This window comes from Myxine glutinosa, chromosome 8, assembly GCF_964187855.1.
Source record: "Myxine glutinosa chromosome 8, kmMyxGlut1.1, whole genome shotgun sequence".
In the NCBI taxonomy this organism is placed as follows: Eukaryota; Metazoa; Chordata; class Myxini; order Myxiniformes; family Myxinidae; genus Myxine; species Myxine glutinosa.
Genome location: NC_136268.1, coordinates 23,243,559 through 23,255,889, shown reverse-complemented (window position 1 = coordinate 23,255,889; position 12,331 = coordinate 23,243,559). Strand labels below are relative to the sequence as shown.

Genomic DNA, 12,331 nt, shown 5'->3' with positions numbered 1-12,331 from the left:
GTAATGTTGATTGCATCTTGTGATGTGCAGGTTGAGATTACTTCTGCGAGAAAAGTAAAAGCCGAATTGGAGCGATGCCTGCAAGAGCTGCACCAGAAGGATTCTCGCTTCCAACGGGTCCACAGCAAGGTAGGACTTTTGTCTCCGCGTCTACTTTGTTGGGTTTTCAGGATCTGGCATGGAGCTTGTACAGGTAGAAGCTGAGGGCATGACGAGAGCTTTTCTTCACTGGCCTTTTGGAGCACCTTCATTGTAAGGCAAAGTATCTGTCAAAATCGTTGTACAGGTAACCAACAACAAATCCGGGAACGCCGGTTTTCAGGATATTCTGGTTTTCATGATGAAAGACCAAAAATCAAAGGATTTTGGACTGTTTTTAACAATAAAACAAACATGTATACACTGTTAATTTTCATAAAATGTTGGGGGGGGGGGGGGGGGGGAAGGAAGTTCAGTCAGCCAATGAGATGGATGGCACGGCACAACAGTCGCTCGCAGTCACATCTCTTGGCAACAGCACCTGTAGGCTCACCACCTCACCTGGGGAACAGGCAAACGTCGCTATTGATATGCTTAATGACAATAGTTTTTGTGGGAAGTATGGGGAAAGAGAGTGCACGAGGATGGGAGGTTTGCTGCCCGGCACCTGGTGACATCTCGCAACCGACCTGTGCATACGTGCGTTTGTCTGTCGTAATTACATTTTAATAAGACAAGAAAATATATGAGGTTGTTTTGTTACTTACCAATTTATTTAATCTGTGGAGGAATCATCTGAGTCTGAGGCATTGTCTGCAGTGGTGTGGGCTGAGGCATCGTCTGCGGCTGAAGCTCCAACTGCCGTCTGAGTTGCCTTTTTGGAAACGTTGCCTGCCATTTTCTTGAAAATGCCATTGTGTTGTCTGGCGTGTGAACTTTGGCTTTTCTTTTATAAGAAACTAGCCGAAAGCACCCGGCGTTGCCCGGGTTCTTTTTGAATGAATTTACTACTATAATTCAGCTTTTACTCGTGGCCGTAGAAGATTGACTCCTATAATTCAGCTCAGCTTTTCATTGCGGAATGGGCCCAGCCCGGCCGAAGCAGCCTCGACCGGCCTCGCCACCTTGCCTATAACCTTCCCGGGGCCCGTCCCCACATTTTTTGTTTCAGAGGCCTATTTAGCCTATAACCGTTGAGTGCCTCCTATCTTTCACCGTTCAGGCGATTAGCGCGTGCAGACCAACAAACAAGCAAACAAAAACTTTCTTTAATATATATAGAAGATTATTGAATCTTATGCACCCACGCTACTTGTTCTTCACGGATGAAGCTCTTTTGTTCCAATCCCTGTATAAGCTTTTCTGTAAGGCCGATACACTCGTCTATGGACACGATTTCCGCTAAATTCCCATCATCTTCATCACACTCATTGTCTTGCTGCTGTTTTAGGGTTGCTGTCGTTGTCTCAGACCCAGATGTAGTCGGATATGTAACATGGCTTATTGGAGTTAACACCGAATCCTATGATATAAGCGTCTGAAACACACCTGGCCATCACCACGCCGATTTAACTAGTCCGAGATGGGCCATGGGATGCTGGGCAGTGTGGGTGTGGGCGCATCAAAACCTCCATTAAGCCTAGCACATAATATCTTGTGCACCCTTCGACACAATGACTGGTAAGGGATCAAGTGATAATAGTGCTTTTGTGCGTAAGAAACAAAGGAAGGCCATTTAAATGAAGGTAAAATTAGAAGTGATCGAGACAAAGGCGTAGTGAACATTTGCTATCTGATCACTCTGATTCCGGTATCCCCACATTAGGACCGATTCGTTTTTATCTCAAAATTATAGTTTTAGCTTGAAAAGTTGGTGGTTTTCAGGTAAAACCGGATTTTAGGATCCTGGATCCGTGGTTGGTTACTTGTATTAAGTTCCTCAAAGGTTAATTTTGTGCTTCTATTAATTATCAATATACAGTATATGGATTTGCAGTATAGTTTGGAGTTAGTGCACTCACCCTTGAGATGTCCAGTCTGGGTTATATTCCTGACCCAACTATACATTGTCTCACCGGTGTTTCTCAGGCAGGGTGTTGCCATCCTTCAGAGGAGCATTCGGTTGGGTGTCCTTTCTACTTGCATTCGCTTGTGGACCGAAAATATCTCATGGTATCTTTGGCAAGAATGGGTCGTTATGTGGAACCCTAGCAATAATCCAACTTCCTGCCCTGATTATTAAAGGCACTGGAAAACCAGCTGATGTATTTCGTGCCATGAGACTGCTTTGGCAGCGCCGATGCCCTATAAAGAGTATGGATGCTAGATTGGATTACATTATCAACATATAATTAAATTATCACACCTTTCGTAGCATTCAGTATTTTTTATTCAATGCAACTTACTGGAAGAAACCAAACTTTTTGTTTTCTAACGACTAATAATAATATGAATTCTCTTACGAGCAATTTTAACGCAGGATGCCACGAGGCCCACAAAAGCCTGTGCTAACATTGCCAACCTATGGTTTTTTTTTTGGTTTTTTTTGTATACAGAATCGAGGCTCGTGAAAGGGCTAACATTTATCACTCAAACAGACAAACAAACAAAGTATATAAAAAGGGGAGCGGTAGACAAGATGGGGAGAGAAGGGGAAGCACATAAACGCAACATTTGAGAGCAGGGACATCGGGAGATGTGTGGGAGGGAGAGGGCTTGGGGGGAGGAGGCGTGGGAAGGGGGGTGGGGGGTGGGAGAAGTATAAACACAAGGATACCAAGGACTTCCAGGAATGAAGTTGGTATTTCAAAAAAATGGATTTGGGGTGAAATTAGCGGGGGTGGGGAAGATAAGATGGTGGTGAACAGCTGTTTTAAAGACCTGGAGGGTGGAGTGGGATTGAAGAGAGTGAGGGAGTTTGTTCCAGAGGCGGGAGAAAAGAGGAATGAAGGAGTGAAGGTGAGCAGAGAGTCTTGATTTTGGCAGTTTAACCATAAGAGGGTTGCAGGCAGATCTTGTGCGACCTGTAGGAATATTTGGGGGACAGCCCAGAGAGAGCTGGGGGAGCAAGGCCGGAGAGGAGTCGGTAGAAGACGGAAAGACCACTAAGGAACAGTTCCTTAATTCAATGATAAAGGAAGACTCCACTTTTGTTCCTTGTTCGGTTTATTAAAACTCAAAAAGGGGTAGGGCATAAACGAACTAACTCAAGATAATCACTATACTAAGAAACGAACTGAACTTTAACGAAGCCTCGTTCAGCCGGTCGTGGCATGGCACAATCTTCTCCTCTGCGCAGATCTCTCCTTCGTTCCTTTGTCCCCCTCGGTCAGCGCAGCAGCTCGAAGTCCCTCTTTCTTATATCATAAAATGCCTAGTTCCTTATAAGGGCATGGAATTCAAGACTCCGCACAGACTCTCCCGGCTCAGACAGTGAAACAGTCTGGTTTCTATCTTGGAGAATTCTAAGGGCCATTTAGACAGTTATTATCTGTTAAAATGATAAAACACCTTTATCTATTCTCCACAGGTCATTCCTTCTCTGACCCATCGGGAAAAGGAATGTTCCTGTCCAAGATCCATTTCACAGAGAAAAACACATTTTAACAGGAGAGGAGAATATAAATAATTATATACCTCCACACCACCAACCTGCCTGCGGTGAGTGAGTGAAAGGCCCTCGGAGTTAGCTTCATCGCGGGAGATTCCAATGATTCTGAACGCTTTGGTTTCAACAGCGTGAAGACGAGCTAGGTGTGAGGCAGGAGCACCAGCCCAGAGGGGAGAGCAGTATTCCATTGAGCTGCGGATGAAAGCCTTGTATGTGGTGAGGAGCTCAGGTGTGCCAAGGAATGACCGCACGACAGAGGATGCCCAGTCGGCGACTGGCTTTGGAGGCCAGCTTGGAAATGTGGTTTTCCCAGGAAAGATCATGGCAGATTGTGAGACCCAAAAGCTTGAGTGACAGAACTTCTTGGAGAGGATTATTCAGAAAGTGGATGGGAGGGTTGTCCAATCGGTCTTTTCGGAGAGACATCGTAAGAGTGTGAGATTTGTCAGGATTGAAAGACATGTTCCACTTGTTTGCCCAGTCTGTGATTTTGTCCAGGTCTGCAGAGAGTGAGGAGGCTGCAGACTGCCGATCTGAGGGATGAGGAATGGAGCGGCAGAGAGTGGAGTCATCAGCAAAGAGATAGAGAGGATTTTCAAGAGAGTCAGAGAGATCATTGATGAAGACCACAAAAAGCACAGGGCCCAGAACACTGCCTTGGGGAACTCCAGCCTGAACAGGAAGAGGAGATGAGAGAAACCCATTCAGGGCCACACGTTGACTACGACTAGAGAGGAAGTCCGCCAGCCATGCGTGGAGATTTCCATGGATACCAAAGGAGGAGAGTTTGGTGAGCAGAGCAGGGTGCCAGACCGTATCGAAGGCACGTGATATGTCGAGGGAGACAGCTCTAATTTCCTGTTTGGCATTGAGGACCTCCATCCATTGTTGAGAAAGCAGAAGCAGCATGTCCAGAGTCGAGTGACCTGGTCTGAAACCAAATGGATGATCAGAGATCAAGCCATTGGAGAAGAGGAAAGATTTCATATCCGAAGCAATGATGGATTCCATGACTTTGCTGATAATTGGGAGAAGGCTGATTGGTCTGTAGTTGCTAGGATCTGTTTTTGCACCTTTTTTGTGTAAAGCGGTGATGTTGGCTGATTTCCAAGCAGATGGCAGATGACCTTGAGCAAAAGAGAGGGTGAAGAGAACAGAGAGACGGAGTGAAACAGCGGAAGAACAGGATTTTAGGACCTGTGGGCTGATGCCGTCAGGTCCAGTTGCAGAATCAGAGTCTAGGGTTGACAGAAACTTTTCCACCTTGTCAGGAGGAAAGGACACAGAGTCCAGGAGCAGCTGGGTACGACTGGGTACGGTGGGTACAGAGAGGGATGGGTTTGGGACACAAGATTTAGAGGCAAACACAGAGTTTAGGCATTCAGCTTTTTCATGTGCAGAGTCAGCTGTGTAGCCGTTTGAGGTGAGGGAGGGGATGGAGGGGGAACAAACACCAGAAACAGATTTGACCAGACGCCACCAGGATTTGGAAGAGGGAGACAGATAAGAGAGTTCGGTCTTGAGAACGGAGAGATATTGTTTCCTGGCTCTCCTGAGGGTGGACACACACTTGTTTCGGGCTTTGTGAAAGGAAATGAGATTTCCTTCCGTTGGATTTGCTTTCCAGGAGACGAAGGCAAGTTGTTTCTGGGCAACAGCCTCACCACAAGATTCCGTGTACCATGGACGGGAGGAAGGGTATGACGACTGAAGACGAGATGGGATAAATCTGTGCATGAGAGAGAGCAATTTACTTTGGAAGAATTCCCAGGATGAGTTGATGTCAGAGGTGGTCGAGATGGGAGACCAGTCCAGATGATTGATGGCTGCTTGAAGACCGTGCCAGTTGGCCTGAGTGAAATGCCAGACTCGTCGACGCTGAGGAGGCTCTCTGAGAATGGTCAGAGAGATGTCCACTTTAACAAGCATATGATCAGATGAGCTGATTGGAGCAGAAGAAGAGCAGCAGACATTTTCAGGGAAGTTAGTCATAACCAAGTCCAGAAGAGAAGATGCTCCGTTGACTGATTTGCCCATGCTTTGGCCTTTTAAATTCCGAGCATTCTCCAAAATAACCTCATAGAATGGGTCCCGCCTGGTGTCTGGCCGTCCGTTAATATTTGACTAAAACGTCTCCTCACAAACAACTCAACCGACATTGAACAAACTTGGTACGATGCATCAGGACAGCAAGGTCTCATGGAGTTGTGCTCCCCATCTGGATGCGCCCCATATAATGGGGGCAAAAGGGGAGTTTGCTCCAAAAATTGGTATTTCATTCAAAAATCTTCCCAGAAATCGCCAGACAGAGCCAGACCAAACTTGCATCGGGACCCATGCCTTAACGTTAGGTTGTGATCCTCATGATCGTATCTCCCCCTAAAAGGTGGCCAATGACCCCCTCCCTGAATCTCTCTTTTCCACAACTACCTGAGCGATGCAGACCAAATTTTGTACAATGCATCAGGACAGTAAGGTTGCGCTCTCCATCTGGATCCACCCATTTAATGGATTCAAAAATCTTCTTGGGAACTGACAACCAGATCCAGACCAAACTGGCCATGCAGCATCGTGGCCATGGCCTAACCTTAAGTTGTGCTCCCCATGGCCGTATCTCCCCTGGAAAGGGGGCCACGGGCTCCCTTCCCTAATCCCTCATATTCACTAAAACATATTTTCTTCACAAACTACATGATCACTATGGATAAAATTTGGTATGATACATCAGAACATTAAGGTCTCATGGGGTTGTTCTCCCTATCCAGATTCGCCCCCTGAAAAAGGCTGAAAGGGGGGGGGGGGGTAAAGGGGGAGGGTTTCACCTCAAATTCAGGTAATTTATTTTAAAATCCTCTCAGAAACCATGGGAAAACGAGAAGAAAAAGACATAAATCTCTGAGATATGGTTGCAGACGCAGACCCATGGATTCAAGACCAAATCCATAAGCCCCGTTTTGGACCAAGTCCAACAGGGGCTTATAACCATCAGTCCCCCACTGGACCATTTTTAGTCTTTGGTATGACTGGGTTGGGCCGCCGACCTCCCAGACTCTGAGCGGACGCTTTCACCATTACACCAACTCCCTGATCTGGTTTAATATTGTCCTCGAAGTTCAATAATCTATGGTCGACAGGGGATTTCCCGCGTTTCTACAGGACGCACACAGTCCACCATCAACCCCCTTCTGGTGAAACTACCCAAATCCAGGAACACTGCTCACCTTCACTCATTCATTCTTCTTTTTTTCCATCTATGGAACAAGCTTCGACGTCCTATTCGATCTCATTCTTCCCTCCAGGTCTTCCAGACAGTTGTTCACCACCATCTCAGATCGACCCCATCCAAAAAGCATTATCTTTTCTCCCCCTGTTAATCCCCCACCCCTAAGCCCACCTCCTTCAATTTTTCCTTCCCATGACTGCTTCTGTGGAGCCCCATGCATTCTTCCCTGCCCCATATTCCTCTCCACATCCTTTATTTGTCCAAGGCTCCCTCTATCTTATCGTCTATCGTGCTGTTGGCATTTCCCCCTTCTCTCTCTCTCGCTCTGTTCTTTTTGTTTTGTTGCGTCATCAGTTCAGTGTTTAAGCTCTTCCACGAGCCTCGACTTTGTATACAAAAAAACTCCACTCCATTGACCCCCTTTTCTTCCATTTCTACAAACAGTTGCCTGGTTCTTCCTCGCACCGAGTCATATTCCAAATTCCTAATCCAACGTTAAAATAAAATCCCCATGATGTTTTACTCCACGGTGTTTTAGCTGCTTCCTTGCATTGTATGTGGTCACAGTGTTACTCATCATAACTTATGTGCGTGGAATCACGTGAGTATTGTGAGGTCGGGGATGCAATTGAGGCCACATTGGCAGAATTGCCTTTTCCTATCGGTTTTTCCTTCCCTTTAAAAACTTTTGGAAGGAAATTGCTTTGATAAGACTTTTCTTTATCCTCTGGGTGAGCTTTACTAGATTTATTTTCCTTACGTAGGTCAGAAAGAGGACGCACCCATTGCTACATTTCTTTTTCACCGCAGCTTCTGCAAGTGGTGGAAGAGAAGAACACTTTGACGGGACAGCTCAAAAACGTCGGACGGAGTCTGAAAGAAGCGCAGCAGCGTTACGCCGAGTTGCAGCTGCAGGCACAGCATGGCCTTCTGCAGCAGGAACACGAGACCATCAGCTTTCCTTCTCGCCAGCCACAGAATGTGAGCTCTGTCTTAGTTTGGTATCGACCTGTATGTTCTACGTAAATTTATTTTGATGAAGGAACTAACTAAAGGCTGTTAGTTTGCTTGCTATCCTACGTTCTCATGTCTGGTGATAATTCCAGATTTGTGCTCACACTGCAGGCCACACAGTATGAAAATCGAGGGCCTCCCGGAGCACCTCAGGAACTGCTTGCTGAGGACTATGGTGACATTGTGGAGTTACAGAAAAGGTTTGTTAGCATGAGCAATGGGAGTCGCCACCCTCCCTCTCCCCATTACACTCCTTCACCAGGAGAGGTTTAAGTAAAAAAAACGTATGCTATCAAAAGGAAAGGCTTTGAGTGCCATTTATTTGATCACAGGCTCATTGAGACAGAGCAACTGCAAGACGTATCCCAGCTGGAGCTAGCACGACTGGCTGAAGGTTTGCGTGAGGAATGCCAACGGAGGAAGGCAGCTGAGGATGCCTTGCAGGAACTAGAGGGGCACATTAAGCGGTCAGTTTTCTCCTACCCCCATTCCCCTCTTTCTTTTTTTGAGGTATGAGGGAGGAGGGGTTCAACAACCTCATGACCCATGCCGTATTCTTCCCACTGGCTGTTGGTAGAGTATTTCATTTGTTGCTCCATAAACGTTTCTCCGTCGTGTGCAGAACTTGTGCTGGCAGGATAGCCTGGAAGTACGTACACTCACCTCAGATAGAATCACGACTCGGCTATAAACTGTCATGCCCGAGTTTCACAGGCAGGGTGAGTCATTGATGTGTGTGTCATCCCACGGATGGACGTTAAACCGGGCGTCCCGTCTGCCGGCGTTAGTTGGTGCACATTGAATATCCCACGGTGTCCTTCGCAAAGAGCAGGCGAGTTATCACCGGCACCATGAACAAATTACAAATTCCTGCCCTAAATACTGCTAGGAAGACGATGACAAACCACCCAGTGTAAACCTTGCCATGAAACTGCCTCAGCAGCCCTGAACCTACTTCAGGCAGGACATCAGAACATGAATACAAACACGCACAGAACATGGTTGAGCCTTGTCCGTGGTAAATGTTCCACAGGCTGGAAGGAGAAGCTCGGCACTTGCCCGTGCAGGACCACACAAGCCTCACAATGGAGCCACTGGAGACTGAGCGGGATGCGCTGCTGCCGCCTTTGAACGAACAGCATGTTTTACGACGGGTGGGACAATAATTTCCTGTTATTCTAACAGAAAGCAAAATGTACACTGTGGGGCAAAATAAAAATGAGCCAGGTCGATTTTTAAACATTTTTGTCATAACTATTTTACCATACATTAAAAAACACCAGAACATGCAGAAATAACTGCACAATTCAGGATGGAATTATTAGCTGGACCGTTAGCTTTCTTTAAATGATCCAGTCTTTCGGTCAAACTTTCACAAAGCTTCTTGCACCGAGAAATGCCAATATTCTCCCATTCATGTTTGACAGCTTCCCAAGGTTGATCAGAATTTGCAAATTTCCTATAAATATAGGCCCAAAGATTCTCTATGGGTTCAAATTGGGACTCTGACCAGGCCAGAACATATGTTTTCTGGAACAGTAGACCTTTTGTCTTTATGGTAGGCAGAGAAACAGGGATGTTCTTCGTCTTCCGGAGCTTATTTCTTTTAGAACAAAACTTCTTAAAACTCGAATTTTTCATGACGATTGCTGTAAACCGCACAGAGGGCTTTTTAGCTACTGCAACACGAACAATCAATTTAAACTGGAATATGTGCTGCGCCTCTTTGGCTCCAAATTGGAAAAAACCTAGCTTGGCTCATTTTGTTTGCCCCGGAGTGTATATCGTGGCACCTAAATAATCTTACTCTTGCAACAACGACAACCTGAGAATTGCAACTGCTTCAAGTCCCAGATCGTACACTTAACCATGTCTGCCGCGTGTGCCGCCACCTTCCACAGGCCAAAAGTAGCACACTCTGGTCATGCCTGCGTTGGCTCCAAGTGCGCAGCTCCCGGCCCATGCGACTTCGGCTGGCTCGTTTCGTCTTCCTCTTCTACCTCCTCGCCATTCACATCGTCGTCTTCACATGTCTCCTTGGCCACTAGTATCGGGTGGTGACATTTCTCCGGCCTGCTTCCAAAGAGACGGATTTTCAAGTGATCGAGGCCCAACTCAAAGACTGCACACTGAAATGCACTTGGTGAGGATTGGAAGCGACCTCTGTGGATGTTGGTCCACAATAGGTCTTTTCAAGCCTGGAAGAGACATTGTTGAGGTTATTAAAAGGTGTGCTGTAGTCTAAAACCACCTTTTATGTCATTTAAAGTTGCTCCTTTTGATCATAATCATATGCTTGCATTTGTAGATCAGCAAGGTTTGAAAAACTGATTTATTTGTAGCTCACTCTATCCATTCATATTATGTTACTTTATTTGATTACTTTTCTTTCCAATGACCTACAAGTTGAGGCAAAAAATTATAGGCCAGAAATCCGGAGTGCAATGGTTTGATTTTGTACCTGTTCCAACCTCGAAGCAAGGTGAGCACCCTTGGCCGGGATCCTCGTTCATCGTTTGCTGGCAAAGGTGGTGTCGGCCTATGAGCAGTTGAAGATGCTCATTCATTTGAAAATTGTACTTTATTTATCATGGTGAGGCCCTCATAGGGGTGTACACGGTCAAGCCTCATACTTGTGAAAATGGCAGTTATTCTGTGATCGGAGTGCGAGGCTGTTTTGTACAGCCAAGGTGTTTGCATTATTTTATTGAGAATTTGAATCATGATCATATCTACGTGTCATAGTCGTTACCATTAACATTGTGTAACAAGCAACGTATTGACTGTTATGCTGATTCTAGGGCTCCTGGGGAATATTTCTGAGCGAATCAAGTGTAAACCTGTACATTTTAAACAACTGCTGAAAAGGAGGTTGTATTTGATTCACCTGCTCCATCGCCCACTCCACCGTCTGTCCCCCCCTCTCCCCCGTCCCCCCACCCCTCCTTGGGCCACTCCTCACCCAACGACACAATCTGTCATTTAATAACAGCGGATACAAAATGGTGTAAATTTCTGTTGATTTACATTGAGAGTGTGCTGCAGTACCATATGTACAGTGAACAGAGCAGTGCCATGTACTCACTGTACAATGCACGGAGTGGGGCCATGCACACACTGTACAATGAATGGAGCAGAACTGTATATGTACTGTACAATATAATAAATGAACGGAACAGTGCCATGCACTCGCTGTACAATGAACGGTGCCGTGTACACACTGTACAAATAATGGAACTGTGCCGTGTATACACTGTCTAATGAGTGGTGTGATGTTCCACACTGTATAATGAGTGGTGTGATGTTACACACTGTATAATGAACAGAGTTTTGGTTGTTTGCCACAGAGGGAAAGTGGAGCCCACTTTATTTATGTTGCACAGTTTTCATTGCATGTACACAATGTATGCAAAGCTGTACATAAGAATACAAGCAAAGTTACACACACATGAGATTGGAACCGATTGCGTTAAATTCTTACACTCGGATGTGAGACTCGGCTATCACTTCATTGAGATACTGTGGCAAAAACTGTTTGACTACCTTGAAAAAGCACAACAGGTGGTTACAGCAGAAGGTAAGCGAAATGCGGTTTCGACTCTGTCCATGTGTGTGACCCCAACCGCTTTTAAAGAGGTTAATTTGCTTCTGTTGCAACCGCAGTAGTAGAAACTATGGCTTTTACCTGAAACACTGTCCGGCACACCTTGAGCTGCCCTCCTTTTGATCCCGTTAATACATTCACCTTCACGGACGAAGGCCGGTTATAGTTAGTTAATTAATCCGTCTATTGACACCTTTACTTTTGGTTACGGGTCGATCCGTCGTCGCCTGTAATGGAGTACCTGTGCTGTTGGGTTACAGTGATGAGGTATTTGCATCGTTTATTGTATGGCAAGTGTTTCGTTGGAGTCGAAATTAAATGGCTTATTACGCATTTATCCCTTTGCATGGTACATTTTACACCAAGGCCCTCATTGTGCCTCTAGATGTACAACAGTTGATTATTGTAGGAAGCATCCATACAAAATGCATATAATTGTCCCCCAAGGAAAGTTCATAATTAGGATACAAGGAAATGAAAATGTGGAGGGGGGGGGGGGGGGGTTCAAATTGTCATTTTTGCATACATAATATGTAGACAACCTCCCCCCTCTCTCCCCATCTTGTCTACCGCTCCCCTTATTTTGTGTTTTCTGTGTCGGTTTGACTTTTTGTGAGATTGTTAGCTCTTTCACGAGCCCCGATGTTGTATACAAAAAAAAATTGAACCCTGAGAAGTAAACTCGGCTATCCCACATCGAGGGTAAGTGCACAAAGCTTTCAAGGTCTGTTGGCCTCTAGTTGTTAATGGCAGTTTTGGATGATGTTTGAAACCCATATAATGATCTTTGCTTGACGGAAGACGAATGCTGTTGAAGATGGGAGCCTGACATTTGAACCTGTTGTTCTTAGAACGTATGTTCGACAGCCCGGTTTACTTGTCAGTAATTCGTTCGTTGGCC

General features: G+C 45.8%; 1 protein-coding gene across 2 annotated transcripts in view; it reads left to right on the top strand.

The window, feature by feature from the left end:
* The window catches only part of GOLGB1 (golgin B1), a 107,537-nt gene extending 95,770 nt beyond the window's left edge, over positions 1-11,767 (top strand). For both annotated transcript variants that reach the window (XM_078782988.1, XM_078782989.1), the window contains 6 exons: positions 31-129; positions 7,623-7,793; positions 7,938-8,026; positions 8,159-8,293; positions 8,860-8,980; positions 9,728-11,767. In XM_078782988.1, coding sequence (XP_078639114.1) covers positions 31-129; positions 7,623-7,793; positions 7,938-8,026; positions 8,159-8,293; positions 8,860-8,980; positions 9,728-9,874 — 762 coding nt within the window. In that variant the 3' untranslated portion in view covers positions 9,875-11,767. The remainder of the gene's footprint in view (positions 1-30; positions 130-7,622; positions 7,794-7,937; positions 8,027-8,158; positions 8,294-8,859; positions 8,981-9,727) is intronic.
* Positions 11,768-12,331: the final 564 nt, after the last annotated feature.